General features: G+C 41.3%; 1 protein-coding gene across 15 annotated transcripts in view; it reads right to left on the reverse strand.

Moving 5' to 3' along the window:
• The window catches only part of PIGL (phosphatidylinositol glycan anchor biosynthesis class L), a 55989-nt gene that overhangs the window by 22871 nt on the left and 5949 nt on the right, over nt 1-27169 (reverse strand). Inside the window, exon 1 of one of the 15 annotated variants that reach the window (XM_015880434.3) lies at nt 12421-12442. The exons of 11 other annotated variants lie outside the window; for them this stretch is intronic. Coding sequence is in view for 1 of the 4 variants with exons in the window: in XM_085522100.1 (XP_085378226.1) it covers nt 10844-10905 (62 nt within the window). In the remaining 3 variants the exon portion in view is untranslated. Of the gene's footprint in view, nt 1-2142; nt 2204-10843; nt 10921-12420; nt 12443-27169 lie in introns of those variants that run through there. 3 more of the 15 variants (XM_085522100.1, XM_085522097.1, XM_085522098.1) reach the window with 3 other exon arrangements.

A 27169-nucleotide genomic window follows, 5' to 3' on the forward strand; every position in this document is an offset into this window, starting at 1 on the left:
TCCTCCATGGAATTCATTCTGTTTGTGAACTAAGCTCTCGTGACTACTCTGAAGGTTAAGTTAAACGAACAGTTAGTCAATGTGACATCCACACAACTTTGCAAAGACCAAAGGGGCTGTCCTGGAAGGGATACTTGCAGCAAGAGATCTGTCCCTCCTGTAAGCTGCTGAACTGGGCAATCTTCAGGCCCCTGGGTGCACTATGAAGCAGTGCCTCCCACTGTGTGGCAGCTTTCTGATGGGGTCTGGCAAATACCACCCCTGCCTTGAAGCGAAGCCTCTGCAGGTGACTATGTAGAAGGAAGAATAGCAGCAGCAGCAGGATTCCTTCTGGGAGATGCCTAGTTATCCACCATTAATACATTCTGAAGAAAAAAAATCCTTCAAGGTACTTACATGATCCTCCATTCCACTACACACCAATGAAATAAAGATGAAGGAGTTTTCCCATTTCTGACTGCTTTTCCATCCATGATCTTAACCAATCCAAAGCTAGGGACCAGGAAACAATTTGCATGGTTTCTTCTCCTTAGCCTTCCCCTCCCCAGTGAATGGTTGTACATTAAGGCAGCATAAAGGTTGGGAGATGGATGGTGGATTACATAGGAAACAGGTGAACTGCTGTGCAATGGGTTCCCAGCTAAGAACAATGACCACAATGTGTTTGTTGGAATAAAGCATGTCCTTTGTGTAGACTTAACTGGATAAAATGAACATCTGGGCAATTGAAACTGGATCAAAAAGCAAAAGATCCCACAGAACAAAATGACGTGAGCTCACAATCAGTGAAAAAACCACATGATGACTAGAGGCAATCAGTGACCTTTATATCACAGCATCAAAGTAATTATAAAAAACACAAGTAAACAGAAATAATTTCATGCTCCATAAAGTAGAGTAGAGAATTTTTAGTTTTGAGATCATGCTACTGTAAGTTAAGTCATACTAGGCCCAGATCTTGAAGCAGAGCATCTAAAGCCTTACACTGATAATTTATATTCATCAATTTCTCCTGTAATGAACAAAATCAGACAGGAGGGAAATAGTGCTATTTGGCTGCATGTACATCTCTGATTCAAATGAAAAGATCCCACTTAGACAAATGACCAGCATCTTAAAACATCACGTAAAACAGAGAAGAGATGCTGTGTGCTTGTTGGAATGTAACAATCTACCATTTAGGAGAGTGAGAGAATAAGGCAGGATGCTAACAATCACAGACTGCAATATTTAGAAATAAAACATGCTTCAAATATTAAAAACAAAGAAAGCAGAATAGACATATTCCTCCTCTCCTGAGCTTAACTTCTGCAATGTGCAATGTTAGACCTACTTGATACACATTTCAAAGGCAAATTAAGAAACTTTAGATGCCTAGAAGACAGGTTAAGTGCTGACCTCACTAATGTGAGGCTGAAGTCATGCACTGAGAGCAAGAACGCAAAGACAGGCAGCACTCAGCTCAGCTTCCTCCCAGGCAAGCTGTGTGCTCCTGCAGCAGGCTGTATCTCTGCAGATGGCATTGCAAGCACCTCCATTACTCCCCAGCAGTCAATGGCAATTGGGTGACCAGGGAGCAAACTTTCTGACCTGGCCACAATCATGTGTTCCTGTTTGAGAAATAAGAATCCTTTGGGTTTAAATCCAAAGGAATTATTAGAGAATACAGAACTGCTTCTTTGCAAGGTCTATCCAAATGTCCCTGTACTCAGTATTTTTTTAATGAATTATTGATGATTTCTCAGCAGAGTTTAATGTCTATTCACAGAGATGACACAATTGCTTATCATAATTTGAAATCTGGTATTCATTTGACGTCTGTGCCTCGGTGCCCTGTTGATAAATTACAGCACAAAGCTCTGTAGGAACAAGTTCATATTCAGTGCCTTTAATCAAAAACAATTGATGGTACCTTTCAAGAACAGAAATGCATAGAAACGACAGTGGCAAAAGCTAGTTTTAAAGAAGTAACTTGTTTAAACCTAGTTTTCAGATGGCATCAGGCCCAGCTGTGCAAGGACAGGAAACAACATTCAACTCAACTAATTGTGAGTTAACCTCTGATTTTGTCTCAGCTTTCCTATCTCCCACTTTTCAGTTCTGTGAAATGGAAATAATAATACTACATTCACACTTACTTACCTAAGTTTGAGAACCTTCTAAGAGAAGTGCTATGGCCCAAAACATCAGTAATACTCCTTGGAACATATCCTTCCTAGCAGAAACATAGTGCTACTTACAGTTTAATATTCCCCAGATACTTCAGTGCACATAAGAAACATGAGTTATTTGGGCCAAATGCTATCCCAACAATGGAGACCCTGCTTGCCAAACCACATGATGGCAATTTGGGTGTATCACCTACTGCAAAGTGTCACAGTGCAACACTGCAGCTAAGGAACTTGCCTTCCTCAGGGTCATACTGCTGGAGAATGAGAGTTCTGTCTGCAGCTCCTTGTCTGGCCCCACGCAGCAAATCACACAAGTGGAAAACATGCACTTAGGATGGAGCAAAGCTGTGGATGCAAATACACGACCTGCAAGAAGAGATCCATGATTTGGGAATCTTGTGCAATAGTCACACACAGTGCATGACACTCATGTTCTAGCCGTGCTGCTTGAACGTGCTCAGGAACTTTGTAGTCATCATTACTGATTGACCAGCTGCCCAATGCACTGAGCACCAAATAGCTCAGCTTCGAATACAGCTGCCAGCAAAAGGAAAGGCCTCTAGTTCAGTTGCTTCAACCTATGTTGAGAAGCCCCAGCTTCAGCTTAAGCAGAAATACGCAGAGAATAATGAGGTACAATGGGGTGTATCAGGAACCCTGGTGACACTGACTGTAACAAAAGTCAAAAATCAAGACATCTTTCACCCTTGAGCTGGGTGCTGTTGTTTTAAGCTACATTCCCAATTTTCACTCACATATGAGTTGCATGCGTTTTGAACATCCACAACCTGCCAAACCCAGGCCATTTACAGCCCTTTTCCCCTGATAGCCATGATGAGACCAGGATATACAACATGTACCAGATAGGTGCCCACCTATCCTACATAAGGAGCACGTTTTCACCCAGTCACTGTTGAACGTGGCTCCTGCACAACCTGCAGTTTGCAGTACTGCTGGTGAACCTGCAGTATTTTACCAAGTGCCGGGCAAGAAGCTTCCCTTTCATTTTATAGAAGCTGGACTTCTGCATGATCCGTTGGGGGTCATTAGAGAGTTCACTGAAAACATCAGTCAGAAGCCAGACTTGGTAGTGTCAGGAGAGCTGGGGCTGCCATGCTGAATTATGAGTCAGCACTTCTTCCTCTGGCCCACTGAAATGTGGTTTGGGCAGCAGACAATAGCACAGTGTGAAACGCAGTCAATTCCATTCATATCTTGGAGAGGCATGTAGATCATTAAAGTTCCTACCTAGTTCAGAAAAACATCCCAGAAAAGCAAGAACTCTCCAACACAGAGAAAAACACAGCACATTTTCCTCAAATCATCTCCTGTACTATATTAACAAGCATCACATGGCCTGTACAGAATTACTACTTAGCTCTAGAATAGCTCATAACAGTGCTCACATTCTCATCATTAATACTATGTCCTTGCCATAGTGCCTTGGAATTAATCTGGAGCCTGATAGTCTATGATGCCCTGATTGGGAACAAAAGGTCCAGCAACCCTACAATTCTAACTTATGTTTTACATCTGAAATATGAACCACCAGCAACAGGAGGACTCTGAGGAGCAGACCACAGGACCTCAATCTTCCCTTCCTCATTTCTTTTGATTTGCAAAATGGTTTGAAAGAAGAACAGAGCAGTACAGCACAGCTCAGGACAGGGAGCATTAACCCATACACTGAGTAGCCAACTCCTACCATCAAGAAGCTGCCTGCACAAATCCAGGCACTGCTGGATCAAGGGCAGAGCCCCGGCTTCAGAACGCTGAGCAGGAGGGCTCATTCTCCTGGCAGGGCTGCAGGAAGCAGACAGGTGGAGTGAGGCTGCAATATGTTCTTCCAAGCCTGGATTTAACTACAGCACTGGCACATGAAGCTCCTGACACACATCACATCGTGCCCAGTGGAAAGGATACAAAGCCAAGGGAAGGAACAGAAAATCTCCCTGCAGCAAAATCCTTCAGAGGCAAATGGCTGAAATACCCCAACACGTAGGTGCCATTTCATCACAGCATTAATAGTGAATCTGTTTGCTCTTGTGTTGTACAGCCAAGAACTGCAGTCTAGATCCTGCCTCAGTAAGTCAATCAGAACATTGACGCTGCCTTAATGGCACAGGCTGGACTCTTAAACAAGGAAGGCTGGAAGTATAACTACCTTTACTGAAGGTATGGGCCTTGATCTAGTCCATGTAACAAGCAAAGCAGTCAGAAACCACCAGAGAAAGCCTGCAGCCAAATCAGTCCCTCAGTCACCTCAGTTAATCATCTAGGAAAGCAAACATAGAATAGTTGCTTTAGGGACATTTATTTCTCATGCCAAAACTCATGTATCTGCAACTTCAGCAGAGATCTCAATGGGACGATGGCCTGATTCCAAATGCAGCTTCCCATGTCACAACATGTCAGCTTCTCAATACCAATCCCATCCAAAAAGAGGCTTCCCGAATCCCCAGGCTCCCACAGCAACCATCTCCTACAACCCCTCTGACCTCAGCAATGATAATGGAGCATTTTTTATTGAAATCCTGGTGTAATCACACTATGTAATGCTGAGGACACTTGGAGCTGCCTCGTTAGGTGCTAATTTTGTTACAGCCATCAACTCACTTCCTTTTATAAGACAGCTTGTACCTAGAAGTTAAACATCTCTCTAATTGTGAGCCGGATCCCACAAACTTTACCAACATGCAAAGTTCCAACTCATGCAAACTGCAGGCACTGTCTTGTCAGCCCCACTCATGTGCATGCCCTAATTAAACGATTACATGAGCAAGCTCTCAGCCAGTCCCTTCTCTTTCCCTGGAATTGCTGAATACCCACACGGCAGCCAGCCCAGAAACTATGCTCGGAACTCAATTTGCAGCAGCTAAGTGGGACTCAGCAACAATGAACAAAACCAGCACAATGCGATGACCTTTATCGTTTGGCCTTCCTCTCCTCCTCGCTAGGACTTAATGCGAACGTTACGCAATGGTTTTGCTATAGCAACGGCTCCATGACCGGCAGTAACTCCGTCGGTACCGCACACCGCCGTGCAGCCGCTGAACTTTGGCCCAGTCGCGGGTACGAGCCTCCCACCCGCCTGGCACCGCGCTCCGGCCTGTTTACGCTGCTCACAAGTGGGAGGTTCCTGGCAGCTTCCCAACAGCCAGCAGGATTTCTAGGACCAGGCCAACATTGCCAAAGGCCTGAAATGATTAACTCTTGGGAACTGGGCTTTTGTGATCCAGCGGTGCCTGCAAAGGGCCCGGAGAAAGGAAGCTGCCCAGCGGGAGCCGTGCTCCCCCCACAAAGATGCTCAGCAAGGGGTGGCGGTAAGGAAACCTATAAGCTTTAAAAGTAGGGAACAGTATCTTTTCTTCTTAATAAGTCACAGATGAGCGAGGATAATGAGCTGGGAACATAATAATACACTATAGAGCACTGCGTGCCAGGAACTGCACGTACCTGCATTGTATGGGGGTACAGGAAACTATTGGTGAATGGCAGTGGCTGAGCCCTGGCCTCTGCTGCACATTACCAATACCAGAAGGCACAGAGTTCCTTGGAGACAAAGCTGTGCTCAGCAAACACCTGATTAAAACAGTTGTTGCAACCTTACAGCACAATCCTGTAACAAAAGGCTGCAGATAACCAACCTGCAGCCACACAGCCGTGTGAACAGCACTAATACTTTAGCACATCATTTCTTTCCACACGTTAACAGACACTCATTAACTAAACCCCTTACAAGTCTGGTACAGGGCAGTAAGCATGCAATAACCTCCACATTTTATAACGAGGAACTAAAGAGCTCACACAGCTCTCCCTTGAGAGCCTGAGGCCACAGAACTGAGTGGGAGCAGATCCCGGGTTGGAGCAGGAGTCCCCACACAGCAGAGCTGCAACACCCACACTCACTCCAGGAATACACTGTATTGCCTAGGGCAAACAACAACCCACTTTTCAACAAGCTCTGCAGAAGCTCATGTCTTCCTGTGTACGCAGATTGCACAGAAAATCTCTTAATCACCACATGTTTCCAGCTGCAAATTAACCACTGCTGCACCAACACCATAGGAGCTACTTAAAGTACCCCCCAAAAGCCCATCAGTGGTCAGCATGCTGACCTCTGCATCACTCTGGGCTGCAATAATAAGACACAGCCCTGGATGACTGTTTCTGTTAATATTCTAGACTGCTTTGTCTTGTGTTCTTTTTACCCAGGTGTAGCCTGGCCCTGAAATACAGCATTCTCCAGTAAAACTCAATTATACCCATAAGAAGTTGTATGGATTTCTTTCCTTTGCTGTGATGACCAATTCATTATAACAAGGCTGGACTCCGCAGACACAGCACTGAAAAGCAGGAACCCCTTGGTAGCAGAACTCTCCCTGGCAGCTAGATGTTATGGTAATTATTCATCCATAGTTACACCTAAATACAAATGTTTCGTTACAAACATAGGAAGGAAATTAAGTTAGATCTGGCTACAGACCTAAACACTGCAAAACTCTGAATCTTACATTGAGAGTCTGTGACCGAAAGAGGATCATTCTCCACCCCTTACCAGTAAGGCCAGCTGAATTCTCAGATAGTGATGGATGAGTTTCTGCATGTAACACTCCCATTCAACCCTCTTAGCACATATTCTGCAGCTCAGACCAAACCACTGGCTGCCAATGTTTCATCTCGCAATATTATATTTTTTTTCCAAGGCAAATGATAAAGCAGCCTTGGCAGCCCATCCTATGGCTATTTATGAGAATATGAGAAATGCCAAGTATTTGGCTTCTGAATAGAGGAAGAAAACATTTATAGCAATGCTACTGTTTAAACGAGACCATAATTTATTACAGATGTGACCCTTCTAATATGAGGAACTAATCTCACTAATGTTGTGCAATGACATGAACTCAATGAAGAATACATCCAGACTAAATAGTGAATTGCCCTCTTCTATTGCCTGCCATTTTGTACTCCAAAATGAGCACATAATGCTTGAAAAAAAATAATCACAAAACATTTGCCAGACTTTTCAGTGCTCAGAAGACCTACAGACTGATTTACAGGAAAGCATTCATCCATCATCTGAAAACAGACTGAATACTTCTAGTACAAGTCAGTTAGATATTAACTATTGAAGAGAAAATGCACATAACTCAGCCAAGATTTGTCAAGCTTACAGTCACAGAAACTAAAGAATGTGCATGAAGGGAATGCTATGTGATCAACTGAATGCAATGCAAATAATAACTGCAGAGAATTAGACTGCAGCATTGAAATGAGAGAGCACTGAAACTGCTGTGCAAGGAGTATGGCAGAGTGAGAGTTAATACATGACTTGTTAGAAGGGGCATGACTTGGCATGGAACCATAATCAAACTGCTTGCATTTCACACTTCAGTTGGTACAGAAGGATCAGAAAACAAAATCTTCAACCCAAACCTACTTTGGTTTCCTACACTGCAGTCTGAAATAGATTTTTCTTCCTTTTAATCAAATATGACTGAAGAAGTTACAACAAGGAAAGATGCTCAAAGGTGTGCAGAGAAGAATTCATTCCCCACATTCCTGTAAGTTGCATATAATGCTGAGGTTATGGATCATAAAACTCACTAACCTGCAAAATACTTTCCCTAATGTGTACCATGAGTCTGTGACAAACAAAAACACACACACTTCCCATTGGCTTCAAGTTCTGCTTTCTCCTTTGAAAAAAAGCTGCTGTTGCATCATCAAAGCAATCGTGTTTTTCACAGAGTTGTGCAAATACTCAAAACTGGCTTTAGTATTTCCCTCAAGACAACAGTAAAACTCCATGACCAAACCAGTAAATCCAATCCCGCTCCTTTGACGTTATTTTAGGTATCTTTTGTACTATTCTATTCATTATAAAGAAAACATCTGTGTTTTCTTAACAATTTATCAAGCACCTCCTACCTCCTAATAGAGTACTGGGTTCTATTCATAGTTGTTTCATACTGGAAATTCTACATTGCTGGCATACTCTGTTGGTGCTTTGGATTCTCTCAAACAAAATTCCTATTTGGTGATGGAACCACGTTAAATTTACTTTCAGCCTAACAACTGTTCCTTTAAGGATTTTATTCTTTTGATTAGTTTGCTCTAATGTGAAGAACTGCTCCCACCAATTTCTACTTCAAGCCTACAGAAAAACTTTGTAATTTCATGTATACCAACTGAACTAAGGCCAAAGGAAATAAAACCATTTAGCTTCCATGAGTACAAACGAAAGGCTTCCTTAGCAATGTAATTAAGAGTGCACAGATCTAAGAGGAAATGAAGTACAGGGATTTAAAAGATTAGACTTCACTTCCCCCCCTTCCCTTTTTTAACGATAGTTAGGGCTCTCCTTCATTCACTGCTTCCCATCTAACAGCATACATCAAGAAAACTCTTACCAGACAGGAACTGGGACTGTTACAGAAAGATGTTTAATTGGATTGGAATGTGTCAATGAGTTTTTTCACCACAGGTCCACCACTCTTATTCTGCCCACCTGCAGCTCTAACTCCTTCCTGAAACCGATTGAAGTAGCAAGCAGTGCCTGTAGGCCCAGATAGTGCTTTCTATTTCCGGCATGTAAGCAAGCTTATGGGCAAGCACATACTATATTGTTCAGGATCTTTGTGTGGTCCCATACAGCCCGATTTGAAGAATCTGATCCACTTTGGGTGTTGCTGTCAAGGAGACCTAAACAATACTTTAGCTATTACAAGAGTTTGTACGTACAAAGAACTGAGGTTCTGATCCATCACATCTCCTTTCCAACAACTGGATAAAGCCATAGAACAGAAAGGTGAGACATTTAATGCTATTATACCCAAACACTGTCAGCACTCTGCCTTGTGGCTGACAATACCCAAGGGCAGCGAGGAGTTTACTTAGCTGTACTGGTGACACTGTAGTTGACCCAGGTGAGAATAACCCTGGATCAGAGTGACTTAATCATCATAAGCAGGAGGAGATAATTGCAGCACATGGCAGAGCTAATTAAAGTAGGTTACTCCACTAAACAGACTTACTCAAACTTCTGCATATCACGTTCATAACCTTGTCTTTGCCTTGAACGTTTATTCACCTAAGTAACTTATAAACATTTACTATGTGCCATTGATTTTACATCTTTATTGCTTACAGACTCCCTGGGGTTTTCACCGGCAGCAGTCAGGTTATAAACACCTACTGTCAATACGTCACAATTCCAGCATCTCTTCTGATGGTCTGTTGGTTACAAGGCACAAGGTGAAGCACGTGTTTTATTTATTAAGTTAAAGCATGTTCAAATCTGGTAACATTTAAAGGCCACCTTTGTCTGTACAATAATTCAGCTGTGGACATTATCCCTGTAACAATCACCCCAAACGCTCAGTGGAGATGCTTTACACATTGTAATGAATAGAATCAATACAGGCTAGAGTCAACTGCATTGTCACGCAGCATGAATAAAGCACTCCAATGGATACTTTTGGCTACTGTTCAAAGGAGATTTGATCACTGCTATTGCTATGCAAACTGCATTTTAAATGGCACATCTCATTTCTGCCTCCCGTTACTACAAATAAATCCTAAGACTCCTCAAATTGAAAGAGCTGCACTTTTCTAGTTCTTCCTTTGTGCTGTGTGACAGCGATACATTCCAGAAAACAGACAGGTATTGCTGTAGAACCATCACCCTGAGTATGGGGGGACAGGTGCTACACAAAAACTCCTCCACACGTTTTTACAAGTTAACTTCAAATCATCCGAATTTCATTCATGCATACATAAAGAGCTGTGCTCTGCGGCTGGGAAAGCGCTGCATGATGAACTTTCATACAGCTGACTCCTGTCCCCTTTACTTGGCTTTGCAGATCCTTTAGAGGATCTCACAGAATTACTGCCAAATTTCTCAACATGGCCACCTCTCCTCTACCATCCCAAACAGACAAAGGTTGTTTCAGTTCACTGCCAAGGCACCGAAGCATGCACAGATCTCAGCTGATTGCAGAGCCCAGTAACGCCCTGAGGCAGGAGAGACTGTCAACACAGCTGTCCTCGTGTGCTAAGGCAAATGTGCTGCTGGGCAATCTCGGAATCAAAATGAAAACATCTTCTGAAATGCATTAAGGGCAAGGACAAGGACTGTAAATAGGGCAGGCAGGAAGAAAAAAAGAAAATAAAATTTACAAGGTATTATTAGAAGTGCTTCTATTGGGCTGTTAGGAAGTACCTTGACCCAGGCAATGTATTGACAGTCTGACTAAGTATTCTTAAGTATTTTATTTCTCTTTTTACCTGTTGCTAGCAGGAGTATATCCAAATTATAGAACAAAAAATGACCATCTTCTGTGCCCATCTTGCTTTAGACACACAAGACCAGAAAGAATATGTAAAAAGCTCTTAATGAAGAGAGGCACAGAGATCTGTGTGCTAATAGCATAATTAGTTCTTGCAGGACAGTTTTGCTGCAGCAGCACAGGGCAGCTGGGCACTGAGCTGTGCTAATGCAGCAGAGAAAGGGCACTCATAGGAGTAAGGAAGGCTTCCATAATAATGTGCCACTGCCAAATGCTTTGCTGAATACACAGCCACTGTACCACCCTCCTTTTGAGACAGAGCAGACATTATATATGTTGCTATATGGCAACAATGTGACTTGGAGAGGACAGAAGACCTACCACCACTGAAGCCAAAGGCAAACATTCTGTTCCGTCCTGGAGATTTGCTCACAGGCTCGCATGTCTCACATGACACACTCAACAGCAGAAGCAAACTGGAGCAGTGCTGTTGCTTAGTTTTAAGCCCACAACCATCAAACACAACTATCTCCTAAATTTAAATCCCGAGGGTTAAACATTCCCAAATACATTACTGCTAATGAAGATCGCTTCAAGGCCAACCTAATCTGGGCTACATTGTTTAAACATTAAGTTCTGAAGGTTTACTTCTCTAATCTCCCTCTTTTTTTCTTTTTAATTAATTTTGCGGTCATCTGTGGCTTAGAAAACGATTGATGCAGTAGATATCTACTCCCACATCTGGGCTTTCTTTAAACAAAGTCACAAAAATGATGAATCTTCCCCAGCATAATACTTTATTGCTTCCCATGTCTGTGCCTTCAGTATTTAATCATAGCTAGAGGATCACACACTCATATCTCAGCATGTACAGTTCACAGGATAAGCCAAAAATGATTTTAAGTTGAAGGCTTGCCCAGACATCTAATATCTTATCACAAAAATCTGAAATTTTCTTTTGCCCTGAGTCACCGAGCAAAAATTTACTTCATGGAACATTTGAAGAAGAACAGGGAAAAGAAAGAAAAACAGCCAGCGTGAATCAATCTCTAAAAGCAAGCAAAAAGACTTGCAGGGAGCATGGCAGCTCCTAGCTTGTCTGTCTCCATCAGGCTGCTCGCATGGCCAGCAATCATCTGTGACATTGCAGAAGTGCCTTACAGGCAGACTCCAACAGCAACATCAGTGCAAAGCACAACAATGAGCCACGCTGCTTTTCACTTACAAGGAAATTCAGAAACACTGGGATTAATCCAGCAGTACACACACAGCCAAAATTCCGACCTACCTCTGTGTGCAATGCAGGACGATTCAGTTCCACACATTTTAAATTTAGGATTTTTCCAAAGTTCACTAAGCATAGGAGTAGCTAAGCATAGAATTTGAGCTTTCTTTTATTAGCAAGCAGGGAGTGTTGTATTTTTCTCCATTAGGCAAATTCCTGTTCACAGTTTGTACAGTTTTGAGTTGAGATGGAAGCTGGAGTTAAAATTCTATTAGGACTTGTAGAAATAGATGGAAAACCTTACAAAAAGTTAACCTTTGATTTTTAAAGCTAGCTCGGACCACTGTGGTCATATCTTTCACTCAGTGTTCTACATAACAGCCAAGCAGACCTCAGCCAACAAATCTCTTCATGTAAGTTCTCCTGTATCATTATTGGGTCATTTCACGGATACAGATCAAGCATTTTAGATATCCCATTATTAAGTTCATTTTCCACATCCATCATCCTCCTGATGACTGTTCCCCAAGTACCATCTAAACATCAACATATAATTTTGAGATACAGACTTTAGACCAAGATTTAGGGGGCAATATTGGTGGAAGGGGGATGGTTGGGCCAGGCAATCTTAGAGGACTTTTCCAGCCCTAATGATTCTGTGATCCTCTGCAGAAGCAGAACAAGAGACTCCCAAACATGTGAAGAGTTCCTACCATTTCCCCAGCCCTCTTACCTTTGCTCCCTCTAACTTCTGTTATTCTCTTGCTCTCATGATCTCATCCACAATCATCATTACAGCACTGGGAGACCATGTTTGACTGCCTATCTGCAATTACTCCCTAAGAGCTTCTCAGTGTCACTTCATATAGTCAGTGCACCCAGGGGAAACACAGACGCACAGGTGAAGAGATTTGTTTAAGAGCAACAGTGCAAAACATCCACTGAGCTAAGCTTGGCTGAAAAATAAAGGAATTTTGGCTCTCATTTCCATGTTCAGGTTACTGAAAACACTGCCACAAGCAAATGTGTGTATAATCATCACTTCAACCCCTTTATCTGTTTAAATGCTTGTGGGTGCTGGTGAAGAAGAGAAAACAGCTCCAAGATGCAGCATCAGCAGATTGGATACGTACTTCCTGCAGCCATGAAGTTCATTTTACTGGTGAGATAAAGAACTGATATCCCTGCATCTTTCTTCTGGTTCTGCTGAGAGGGCAAAAACAGCCATTGGTCTTTACTTTTCCACTGCTGAACTGAAGCACGTGAACTCACTCGTATGGATTCAGTATTTGCCCTTGAACTGGTGCGAGCTGCACTTGGCACTCCGCTCTTAGATCAATATATAACCCAGGAGTAATCTTATCTGTTAGGAACAGGGATATTGGGGGGAGGAGCACAGCCTCTAGAGGTGAGGAGAGCAGCTCTTCTAAATGTTAATGAGTCAAGAATAGAAAGGTCAAATGCCTGCCTTATCAGAAGGCCCCGTGTGCAAACAGGCACCAAGCTACAGCCATCAAAGCACATGCTGGGTACAAATGTCAGGAGTTGGTTACTGTAGCTGCAAGCAAAAGCAGAATGGTGGAAACAGGAAAACTCCCCAGCCATTTCTAACTAATATAGGTCACGGGGAAAGTCCAGCTGCAAAGACTGGCTGGAGATTGCTCAGGTATTACTGCTGCTGTGAAGCCAGGCTTCACTTCTAAGTGGCATGAAGGTGCTAGAAAGGATACTGTGGAAGGATACAGCGAGTATCAACAGAATGAGCCAGAGTAGAAGCGTGTATCAAAACGCATTGTACATCAAGCATCCTGTTCTGGCAGAGCATTACACTCTTGCAAGAATAATCTGGTACATCTGTTCTCTTAGAATATGTGACAAAAAGTCCTTCCCTACCTCTCTGTAGATAGATAGAGCACTAAATGTAGCAGAAGCTATCTGAGAACTCTGTACAAAGGGTCTATACAGCTTCAGCTCTGCTCTACAATTCCTCTTTAAACATAGTGCACAAATGATTGGGGTGGAATAAGAGATGAGACAGCACAGGAAAGAATATATCTCCCTTAAATACCAAAACATTTTTAGCCCTGTTCTAATTAATCCTCTTATTGTCATCCAGGAAAGAGGCTGAAAGTTGTATCACACTGGATGGTAATCTTCTTGCAGATACAAGCAATCAATTTGAAGTAATGACAGAATATACCAAAAAGCACCAGTGTGGGTGTTACTCTGCTGTGAGTAATACTGTGTGAGACCTGTACCTACAGTTTACCTGTGCTTTCACCTTTACCTGCAGTTGGTTTTCACCAGAATCAACACCCAAGCGATCCCCAGTCTCAGAACAGACTGGCAGCAAGCAGCCATGTTTAAGAGCACTGTTCCCTCTCTCCCAGTGCAGGAGGTGCCCCAGGAGATGGCCACCTGGGTTTGGAAAACAGACACAGGATAGTTACCTGGCACTGTTCCCTCCTTACTGCAGAACAAAGAGCACCATTCTAGTCAGCCCGCTCCCAGCTGTAAACAACTATCAAAGGATAGGGTTAATTACCGGTTAGAATGCTAAGCAGGAGTAACAACTACAAATAATGCAAGGCTAAATATATTTTATCCTACAAAAGGGATAAACAAAGTGCTCCTGGCTCAGAAATCATATTCTAACCATTAAATAGTTAGTTTAATTGCTAAAAGATTACACTGAACAACAAAATAGAAATGCACCTATATGAAGCCATTGTTCACTTGAAAGACAATTTTAGTTTAGTGTTCTCATGTTTGCTCCACAGAGCAACTACTCTGCAGTTAACTGCACTAGCCTCTAACCCCAGCCATAGGAGAGAACATCATAACCTACTTAAATTTGCAGACTGCATCCTTTTTGCAGCAGAGCTCCCAAATGGGCACAAATGGCTTATTTCATACACCAGCATTACTTGGCATCTGTTTATCCTGCAGTCTTCTGCATGCATCTGTTCATTCGCTGACATAGATGCTCTGCTCTTCTGCATTACCAACCTCATTTTCAGCCCAGAAACTTCAGTTTTTTAATTTGAAAGAGCACAAATACACAACAGCATTTTTCATATGGATGGTATTACTGAGTGCTACTAACGATTGCTGTTTCAACCCAGAAGCTACTGTATTTTCAGTGATATCTCCAACATGCTAATAATTTCGGGGGGGGGGGGAGAAAGCCTGTGTAAATAAAGAGGATTTTACGCTTGTTATTCACAGCAGGAACAACCAAACTCCTATACCCTGTGAGTCACAGCCCAGAAGCTTCACATAACTGACAGCCTCTAAGAGCTTTCCCCTAACAGCCCATCCTCAGCAGGATGGAGATCACACTGCTCTGACTATGCAGGAGAGCACAGAAGATAAACAGCCCAGAAAGTCTCTTCCATCTGACGTTTCTTGAGCTAAGAGCTGAATTCAACTTAGTTCAATCTAGACAGGAAGGAACACGATCCAAGCCTTCCAGCAACTCAGTGACATTTTCTGAGCTGCTACAAAGTTGAATGGAGGAATTCTTCATCCTTGAATGAAGCTGTGGAGATTCTCCTACAACCCCTCCCACCTTCATCACACAGAAGGCACTATTCAAATGCTGTGTCAGCGCAGATCTCTGTGGTGTGTACGTGCCTGCCTACTGCAAGCCCTCCCCATGCCTCCCAGTCTGACGTGTGCTGTCACTTCCTTGGCTCTCAGTCATAGATGCCCGCAGTGGAAGAATACAACAGTATTACAGAAGGACCAGCTTTTCTCAACCCTGTGTAACATTTACACATTTCAAAAGAGGACTGTATGAGCACACTTCCTGCAGCCAGAAGTGTTTAAAGATTCAAAAGCACTGAACAACTAAAATATACAGCCCAGCACAACACTAAAAGCACACTCAGAAGAGACAGTATGCAATTTTCTGACCTTTGCTATTTCCATGCTATCATTATTTCGAGGCATTAGGTATTCTGCTCTTTGGTTTTAATCTAAGAATGGCAATTTTACCATAATAAACTTTCTCAACAGCCTTTGCATTTTCATTATTCTGTCTGTGCAAGCCACAAAGTTATTTTTCCTCCCTAAATGTCCAATCTGCAGGGAACGGTTGTGAAACTCCATTATTTCCAGGAATTGCTGGCAATTTACTGCTGTCTGTTCTCAGTATTGCCCGTATTTTCCTTGTTCAGCTTTAAAAGCCAAACTTGGTTTGCAAAAATGTCTGGCGTTCTCAATGCCAGAACTGAATAAAGACTAGAACAGGACAGAATTGGATGTTTCTATTACACTGAAAAGCCATTAAATCACATTAAAGTTCATAAAACAGCAAGAATATAGAACTGGAAATTGATTTCAGCCTTACATTCTATTACTCAATTTTTTTAAAAACCTACAAATAGCTTTTCCAAGCTCCATCTTACCTGATCCCTATGATCAAAACAAAGTAGATTTCTGAAGTTATAAGCACTTGGATTTTGATTATTCAGTAAGGTTGACATGACTGTAGTAGACTGTAGAGTTCTCCAAGTCAGCCTGAGTTTATGGGCAAGAAAGCTGTAAGACTGAAATAGATTTCATATGATCTTGTATCAGCCATGATCTGAGAGTTTTAATAGAAAATTCCCCATCCAAATGCTATTTATGCCATTGTGATTTCTGCGACATACTGCCATCGCTTCAGAGAAAACAAGGGAATTACTCCAAATTTACTTTGGCAGGATGAGGATCAGAATCTGGCTGCATTCAAGCAACAAACCAACAGTAAAGACTGTAAGAACTATTATCTATAGATTTCTACAAACAGTCAAGATCTCTGTGATTCCAAAGCACTTCAATGGCTGAAAAGATTCCATCCCTACTGTTTTTCATCTCCAAAATATATTGGACTTCCTTATGTGCTTCTGAGACACTCCTGACATACACAGCTTTGAAAATGAACCTAACAAACTCACAGTTCCTTCAGCTCTCCCCTGTAGCTAAATAATCTTGATTTCAATTTGGGAAAGCCATCGTATGGAGCGATGTCTGAGTCCTGCTTTCTGGGAAGAGGAAATCGACCAAACACAATGTCAACCGAGTTCACTCCTAAATGCAAACCACATTGGGCTGTCAAGCATGATAATAAAAACCCGCTGACCTAGTTTGCTGCAGAACAAAATCCTCTGTCTTCCCTCCTCCCATTCCAAATCTAAATCTGATCTCCTTCTTTGGAGAAAGAAATTAACCCTCTGGCTAGAAGGGAAAACTCTAATGATGAGCTTTAATACTTATGCAACATTGCACATCACTACAGTAGTATATTAACAATAACTAGGCCATCCCCATGGGTCTACAAGAAAACCCCAGTAATTACTAACGGGTGAAAGTGAGACACACAACTTAAAACATCTCTTCCTCCAAAGAGATTTCAAAGTGTTAAACTCCATGCTTTAACCATTGCTTGATAACCCTTTTCTATGTATTCTCTAAGAAAGTATAAAACCTTCAATCATGACGTGGCAAAGGAGTCCCAGTGCAGCTGAGCTTTCTGAAAAACTGCTCCATCAAACCACTCAAAAAAGTCTATTGTTCTCAAATTCTGCAATGTCAACGTGCAAGTCATTTTCTGGTAGATGAGAGTTGATTATATTCGCTCCAAGTGTTTGGCAAAAGCATTCACTTTTAATGGCTTCACTTCCTCAGTGATGCAATGTTTCATTTAAAGGGATGCCTGGGGGAGATTTAGAATGGACACAGAATGCAAAAAATAACAGGGCATGTCATAACAAACCGAGCCAAGAAAATACAGATGGGAATTCTCTTGTAGGATGCTTCAAAAGGCAGCACTGGATCACACTCCTACAAAGCAGCACCCCACTGCAGTCAGTCAGAAATATCTGCAGAGCCTCAGACTGCTGAGACCACCTTCACCAGTTCACAACTGAAGCTTTCAATCATTTATCAAGTAGGGCTTTATTTTTGGAAAGAACAGATATTTAAAAAGAATGCTTTGCTTAACTGCTAAACAGCTTTACAAGCAGCCTTTTACAATGAGGTGGCAAAAGCACAACTTGCGAGCAAAACTGCTAACAGAGCTCTGTGCTGCAGCCAGCACTTTCATCATCATTACAAGCAAGAAGGCTGTGCTGTAAATAGTATCTTTATACATTGCTCCTCCAGGAACTGAGACAGCTCCTGCCCCCAAACATTATATGAATCCCCAGGACCTGAAACTGCTTCATCATCACGTGGTCCATTGGCATCTGCAAGGTACAGCAGCTGTGTCGTGGCAAGCTATCAGTCTCTGTGAGAAGTTTAGGAGGCTTTGCTTTGTGAAGGCAGAAGATACCCCTTCATTTACTAATAGCCCGTTGGAAAAAAGAAAAAAAAAAAAAAAAAAAGAGTGGAAAGTGACAACTAAAAGGCATCCTCCTAACTGTACCATTTCACCTATGAAGTTGCTCTCTCATTTAGTCTAACTGCAGGAAAGCTGTTAAGAGAAGACAAGCTTATAAAGCACATAGCACAGTGCATCACAACTAATGCTGTGCCCTTCAGGCAGTTTGAGAGTTAAATAATAATAATAAAAGAAACTGGAATTAATTGGTCTGCAGAAGTTGTCATAACTACGCCTGTTATCTGGATGCTGTGTTTTCACAGGTAAATACTACAACAGTTTCTGCTCCAAATGAGGAAGAAAATAAAATTCTGAGTTCTCATAGAGTCATTACTAACATGGGTCAGGGTCAGAAATGTCATGATGGAAAAAGAGCATCTTATTCATCATAACAGATCCCTGGGGGAGTTCTGAGTTGTACATGCCTATTTTATTGACAAAAACAAATTTTAGCTTCCATTGTCTTACAGAGGAAGAGCAGCCTGAATTCAATTCTGGATCACACATCATCGGCAACTCGAGCCAAATCCCATCCACACAACTTTTATTACTGGGAGGATGTCAGAGGCAAAAGACACAGCTGGATATTCAGATCCCAGACTGAGTTCTGCTGTGTTGGCAGTTAGACAAACCAGCTTTTGATTTGTATGTAAACAGAGCCAATCTGAACTGGAAAGTCATTAAGAGGAAACATATTTTACACAACGCCCATTGTACAGTTGCTTTTCCAACTTTCTCTATCCTAACATTTTTTTGAGGACGACTTTGTCTTCTGTTGTCAACTGTTCCAATGCCAATTTCTGGTCTTAGTGAAGTGAGTGGCCAACTCCTACTCATTTTGATGGGACCAGAAGGTGGCTCTGAGGAAAAAAAGAAATCAAATCCAAGTTTCTACAGCTCCAGTTTTACCATCTATGCAGAAAATTTGACTTGATGGAGACCCAAGCACATGTTGTATTAAAACAAGGAATTTGTAAGTCTGTGTAAACAGAAGCATCATCACAAAAATCCACTGAGCCTTTACAGCACCTCCAGTCCAAACACTGCTATTCCTATGAAAAATATGATTTTGATCAAGATGTAACTAATGCTTTTTTGCAATTTTTTTATTTTTTATTTTTTTCCTGTTTTCACACCATCTTTATTTTTAAAGAGAGACAGAAAGATCTGACCAAATGCCCTGACATTTTTAGGGCAGGGGGAAATAGCATGGAACTTCTCTCACACCATGATCCTGTCTCAAAGGCCCCAGTATTGAGGACATCCTTCTTCTGCAGTTCAGCAATTCAACCCTTTGAGTCTATCACAGAAGAGGATGCTTCCCACCCATCCCTCAGGCACTGCACACACCACTTCTCAAGTTTTCTTACTGGCTGCCAATGGAGGAGATGCCTTCTGACTTCAACGGGATGTTGAAACTGAGCTGAAGAAATGAGGATTATATTGCTGGCATTCAGCAAGACAGAATATCACGGCATTTAAAGTGGCCCAACTGCCTTCAGTGCTGTGCTTTGTAATTGGAAACATTCAGTGCTTTATAAGCCTAATAAAGTTCCCAAGACTCAGATATTGATTATTCCGTCATTCCTCTGGTGGCTGCCAGAACTAGCAAAGTTAGTTGAAGGAAACAGGGGTAAAACAACAAGTTTTTAATGCTGTGAGACCCTTGGACACACTGAAACTGTCACTGATAGCCTCAGCTGTCACAGCCCTGTTGTAATTGAGGCACTCAGCATTTTGTATTGTAGCTACAATTAAAGCAACATTACGTGAAAACAGAAAGAAACTACAGCTCCTGCGAACAAGGTGATAACCCTCAATCCATCACTGTGAGCAAGTTTTTAAGCGTTCTCAGTAGAAAAAAACAAACACTTTCCTTAAGTAAACCGAGTCCAATGTAGAGATTCAAAAGGTGAATTCATGCTAATATCTTTAGTTTGCTTCTCCTCTTTAATTAATTTCCTGTCTAACTGCTCCTCTTTAAGAAAGAGTTCACCATTTTATCCTCTCTCATAAAAGACCCCAGTCTGCCCATAACGATCAGCAAGGCATTTACAGCAGCACGTTAAAAGAGTGATTAGCAGAGATGGTGCTGGGCACTGCAGTATGGATTATCAAAGCAAACCTTCCACGGGCAATAGGGAAATGCTTGTCATTCTTCATTAGTCCCTCAGAGCATCTGTTGGCAAAGCACATTGTATTGTTCCACTGCACAACTGGCAAATAAATAGGCTGAGATAGTTTATCATGTTTAAAAGCTGACTCTGGGTATAACCTGATAATAATTTTAATCTAATGACCGTGTTCGTCTGTGTTGGTAGCTCAGTTTACTAGTACCAATGAACAAAGTCCACTCAAAATATTTAGAACTTACATTTTATACTGGAAACCAGCAAACACATGGCCACCTCCTTCTGTGTGGACACAAGCGATCTCATTACACAGCAGCTCTAGTCCTGGTAACATATCTGTGTTACCAGGATACAGCCAGGACAGGACACAAACCACCAGCAAATTCAGCATGGGTCACTGAAGCTTTGTTCCAAGAAAACACCCATCTTTAATGAATATAAGGCACTTCTAAAAGCCATGAGCAAAAGAATAAGAAAAGGCATTTCTGAAGGCACAATTTGGAAAGAACAAAAAAAAAAGTGATTCCTAGTGGTTCGCCCCATTCTAGTGATCTTCCTGTCTCCAGCCTTAGTCACTTTTTTGACTTCTGAATCATAACTTACTAAGTTTGACTTCTTTTCTCACTATCAGCTTACCCAGCACTGATGGTTTTTGAATAGAATCAAATCCCATCAGCTTAGAGAGATGGCTGGGATCCCTACTCCCATATTTCATGTTTTGGGATCAGTACCGAAGTTTTCATTCTGCTAAAATAATCTTGAACATTTTAAGTATAAATCTTGACACTTGGTATTTTGATTAGAATTCCATAAAGACATTTCGTCCTTTACCAGCACTTCTTTCCTTCCCTCAACACTTATTCAGTCTCCTTGGGTTCTTCAGGCAGCCTCTTGCTCCTAATCAGACCCTGCTGTGACAACACTGACATGTGGCTTGACAGGTCTCTGTTGACACATGAAGGAGAATCCTTCGATGTTTTAAGAAGGACCACTGCTCATCCCTCTGCAGAAGTGATCTGGGGGGCAAATCCCTTTAGCAACAAAAGGATCATTTTCCCTTCCACTACAGACCTTTCCCCCTTTATATACTGTAAGAAAGTTAATTATGCTACGAAACTGAAAAAGGACCTGATTCGTAGAAGCCCCAAGGAAGCTGAAGGGCAGATTTCCTTGTTGAGGAAAATATCTAACTTAGGACAAAACAGCCAAACCTAACACACAGCAATACAAGACTTTGTTTCAGAAAGCAGCTTTCCTGGAAGGCAGGCAGACATCTCAATCCCCAGAAGTATTTCCTCTTAAATTATTGCATAGAGCAACACTTACAATAGCAGACGCCCAAAAGCTGATTGCTATGTAAGCCTTTTCATAAAGTGCTCCAATGACCTAAAATTATGAGTATAATCTGCCATGTGGTAAACGTTTTAGAAAACTCTATTGATTTGAAAGTAAATAAAGAGCATGTGGCCAACTATTTTATCTCCACAGAAAGACAGCAATTTCAAGAACATAAGTAAATAGGAGTGAAATTTGTGCATGGTCTTTACATAAACATCAAGGCAGCCATCTGACTGACACAGCCTTCTTGTGATGATAAAGAGGGTTTGTATTCAAATATAGATTGATTTCACTGTAATACACTCTGAATATGCAACCAATCTCCATCTGAGTTTTTCTGATTCCCTGATGCCATTCTTAATTAGAGAAAAATCCATAAAAAAAGACCTTCCCAGTGCTTCTGGCATAAGTAAGATCAAGAGAATCCCATCATTCACTGCTGAAATACACAGCTCTCCTAGAAGAACTGCGTGGCAGCACTGTTAATCAGCACATAGCTCAGTGCTTCTAAATTAGCAGCATAACAGAATGCCTAAGTGCAATACCACGAGGAACGTAGGAAGACATCACGTAACTAATTACCACAATTACTATAGCAGAATAAAAACTATTAAATACTGAGCCCAAAATATAAGAACAAGGAAAGAAGAAGGATCAGGGAATAATATAAACTTCCTGATTAGAAAACCATATGTAGAATAAAAGCAATTGTAAGAAAAATCCCAGATACATTTAGCAAGATGACACAGGTCTGCAAATGAGTGAGTCAGAAACTGGTATGAAATTGCTGCCAGTCTTCCCAGGAGACTCAGAGGCCAGGATTTTGTTGCTGCATTTCAGGTCCTCCATTTGCAGGCAGGCTTTCTTCATTACGGTACATATTCTCACTAGACAGCTTACACACAGTTCTCACACACTCAGCACCCTGCATACAAATCCATAAAGCCATCAACAAACAACCTAAGCACAGCAAAAACCAAACTGGATCAACTGGACGTACCGTCCATGTGTAAGCTATCAAACTCTAATCAAAGGGCTGTTACATGTTTAATTCTCTGAAAGGTTCAGGCATTTTTGTATCCTCCTCATTGTTTAAGTCAGACACACCCACTATTTATTTAAGGGTATATTTTTCCCATGACCTTACAGACTGACTTCTCTGACATGGGGAGCCTGTAGAAGGAAGTTTGTTACAAGTCAAACACGAGGAAGTGCAATACAGCCTGTTTACCTTGTATGGGGAAAAAAACCCACAGAAAACCCAAGGCCAAAACCAAATAATTTTTATTTAGTAAAAAACCTAAAAAAAATCCCAAAAACGTGTGAGCTTTTGTGCTGCCTCAAAAAATACTCACAGCTCACCTGTAATTCTGTACAAGCAGATGCCTTCTCTACTGTGCAGTCTAACCAGAGCCCTTCTGAACCTAAGTGAAGTAATAAGAGAAGTGTATGCGGTGCCATTTCCATGGGAACACAGAACCAGACGTAATGTTACTTGCCATAAGTCTCTGTACTGTGAGTGGAAAATTTTCTACTTAACACCATTTTTAGCTATTATTTTCTTGACAGTAAGTTTATACAGCTCCAAATATTTTTCTGTCATATAAAAGATGCAATTAGTCCTACTTTCTCTGTCCACTCCAATCACAAACAAAAGACTCAGAAGCTGCAGTAAAATGCCTGATACTTATCTTTCCATTAACCCAAAACAGACATTAGGAAAAAAAAAATAAAAAAAATCAGTCATTTGGGCTTCGTTTTTGCTTATCCTCTTCAGAAAGTGAAAACAGCTTAGAAAACATCTCCTGCTTACATGCTACGCTCCAGACTGGAAGGGCTTTGGCAGATGTGCCCAACATTAATGGGAGCTTAACTAACTCCTCTCATTAGATCAATTAGATGCTAATGTTTTCCATATACCAGGAGGAAGAGTTTGCTGCTCTGTGCAGAAGATTTGAAACGCTGTTAAACATAACTATATCAAACACCCATTAAAGAAACAATGCAAAACAGCTGTCTGATAGAGACTGAACTAGTCCTGCCCTATCAATCCTGGCTACACTTGAGATAGTCATTGTTTAAGGAAAGTGACTGCTTAATAAGGGCTGGGTCTTTAACATGGATTACATCATAGACAGACTAACTGAAGGTTTCTCTTTACAGGTTCACATGTAACTGCAGTGTCACGTTGGCTTTATATCTGCCTGGCCGAATGAGATGACAGAGCAAATCAATCACCTTGTCTTTCAGATACATTCCTTCCTACATCTTGAAACTTCTACTCGCTCACTCGTAGATTATGCAAAGCGAGGAGGGAACAGCATGACTCAGCTCTGCACTACAATGGCTGGAGCAGATCCAGACCTAGCAATCCTTTGGGCTTTCCTTTCCAAAATACAAGTCTGCAGCTTGGATAATGTAAAGCATCCAGTGTTTGCATAAGCAATGTTAGTTGGTAGCATGCCAGCTACAGTCCTTAAGCACTGTACTAGTTCCTTACACAAATGCAAAATTATCTTCTGAAGAGTCAGAAAGAAAATGAAAAAAAGCCAAAGGGCTCTGGATCTTAGAGAATGCATATGGATGGCAGAACGTTGATAAGAACAGTCTAACAATCTGTATTCCCTATACGTTAATTTCCATGGAAATTTATCATGTTTCTCATCATACCATAGTGGCAAATATTTTTGTATTATGTGTAAATTAGAGAAGGGGTAGCAGAGGCACAAGAAAGCTACTGACCATAAGGAATCTGAAAACTTTGAGTAAGTGTAAAGAACCGTAGTCCCAGTGCTTTACCTAAACCTCCAAAAATATAATTACTTCAAAAACTCAGCGCCATCTAAAAATTATTCCTCATCTCCTACCATTCTGCAAACACCTGATCCACAGATGTTTTTCATGAAGCATTTCCACATGGCAAGTTACTGCTGAGCAAATGATGCACTGTAAACACACTTAACTTCTCTTTATAAACAAGCTCTGATCTAAATACAGAAAGAACTTCAGGTTGGCTCCCTCAATGCACAGCAAATTTAGATGATTTGATGGTTATCTAACTGCAACCTAATCTCTCAGACAAAGGCCTCATATCTCAACTTCTTTCTCAGAACAGCATCATATACCTGTAATGCTATGATGCAATAGAAAGCACAGCAATTATAGTGGGGTAGCAAAGCCTCAGGCTGCAGCAAGTGAGGATAAGCCCAAATGCAGCAGCTAAGGACAAAGAAACAAAGGAAAAAAGCTGCTTACCCTTAGAAGGCCTCAGGTTGGCAAGGCTCTCCAACAAGACACCCTTGCCCTCCACTGCCAGCCCTTAAATAAGGTCTGAGAAGGCTTTACCCCTCCTGGTCACTCAGGAGAATTGCTTGCACCTGAGCTCCCCTGGGTTGGCCCTGCCTTCCTACCAGGTGCTCCATCACTGCTTCAAGACATGACTTAGCATTGCCACTACATGCCTGTGCCTCAGAACTCTGGGCGATGGCGTGGCTCTGTCTTTTTAAGCAATGCATCTATTAGCAGAAATCACACATTAGTCACTAATTTCATAAACATGCATAACACTAACAAGGAAAGTACTAAAGGGGAATGATACAAAGTTATTTCTCTGAAATCACCCTCGCGTTTCTACTGAGCAAACCGCAGTACTACTTGCACAAAGCAGTCCAGTGGACTGTGTGTGCTGGGAGATGCTTAAGCAGTATCAGGAAACTTGCATCACAGAGCAACCAACCTCACAGTGCTTTAGAGGATGAAAGACCAGTGGGCTTATGGGCTCGGTGTAAATTGCAAAAGACAGTTCATTTAGCAAATTTATGCTCAGCAAAGCCTAGCAGCTTTTATTTCCTTATTCCCCCAGAAGTTGTTCCAGGCATTATCATATAATTGTACTACAAAACATGAAGATACCCAACATGAGAAGCAAACGGAAACATCTCTTTCCATTCCAAAGGAAAAACAACTCCTGTGCTGTTTTCCTAACTGAGCTGAAAACTTGGAGAGAAACCTAAAGCTAAAAAAAGCAAAGAACTCAAGAGGATTCATATTCTGGACTGTGGTTTCTGTTGCCTTAGCTCAAGGGAAAATATGTTCATGGGAAAAGGGCCTGCCTGGAGCCAGGCTTTTTTCAACTCTGACTTTTCTTGTTGCTGTGGCTTTAAAACTGCCTGTTTCTATTAAAGAGTCTTTGTAAACAAAAACGTTCTTTATGAATTTCATGATAGTTGTTTACAACTGAAACAACTGGTTGTACTGTGTTTGCTAGAAATCACTATTTCAATGAACATTAACCCCAGATGGACAGAGATTGGGCAACTTCAGAGGCCTTGCAATGTTACCTTCTGAGTTCTACTGATTCCAAGTGTCAAATCACCTTCCATTAATGCAGTTTCCAAGTTAGTTCCAAAACAAAGAAGCGTCAACTTTATCACCTACCTCCACAACTAGTCAGCGCTAAAAAAATACATATTAAAAACAAACAAACAAAAAAAACCATAGAGAAATACTGCAAGGCTTCAGTTGAAAGAAACCTACTACTGTGTACGGCCTTTAACACCACAGTGCATTTTGGTTTTAGCCAGTACTAAACCAAATTATATATATAACAGTATCACACACTAGCCATGTAAGGACTAGCCTATGAAAGAGGTGACTACAAGTTCATGACTTAAAACATTTACTTAAAATAAAATCTTAAATGAATCTAATTAATGTTATGTTGCATTTCACAAAGTCTTCTACTAATGCCTATGATTTCAAACTATTCACATAATTTAATTTACAATTAATTGAAGTCTTAAAATAAAACGCTTAGGAGCAAGGGAAATACTACACACAGCTTTGCAAGCAGCAGCCTCCTCTGCAAAAGACAGAGAAGAGAGTTTATCCATTTCAGACCATCCCATTAAACGTGGTCAATCACCAGCTCACCCGCAGATGAAAAACTTGTTGGGAATTAACAAACCACTCAAACACATGAACAAACAGATTCCAAACAATTCTATTTTTCTGTCTCCCCAAAATACACCCTCAGGAATTTCTGCTGTCAGGATGGCTTCTTTGGCTAAAGTTGACAGGATTCTTAGTTTATAAAGTGCTCTGATGACTATCAAAATAACACTGGCACTGCATTGTTTTACAGACAGCACAACAGCTGATGTGTTATATGGTTATCTTATCATAGAACACAGACTTCAACTATCTGCAACTATGTTATAATCACGTGGGAGAGTAACTGCAATGTAATGGTACTGCCAATCCTCCGAACAGTTTTATTTTCAGCACAAACTTGCCTCTGGCAATTCAGAGATTTCTTTTTAAGTGTCTTGGATAGCACTGCAAAAACTGTAACAAAGAGTGATCATGTTGCTCAAACACACTGTCCAGACCCCCTACAAGAGCGTTTTATCACTTGAAATGCTGTATTAACAGAGTTTACTCTAAGGCAGTTATCCCCATTATATTCTTGAATTACCTTCTGAATTAATTAGATTTCCTTAGTTAACAGTTTACATAAATATCTCATATGATCTTTTTTGACAGTCCTCAAAACGATACATATAGAGTGATACAATAAGCTGTCATAGAACATGAAAGTCAACTTCATTTCTTGTTTAAAACCTGCATAGAAATAATACTATTAA

This window comes from Coturnix japonica, chromosome 22, assembly GCF_054131305.1.
Source record: "Coturnix japonica strain WE chromosome 22, WE-NBRP24, whole genome shotgun sequence".
Taxonomy (NCBI): Eukaryota; Metazoa; Chordata; class Aves; order Galliformes; family Phasianidae; genus Coturnix; species Coturnix japonica.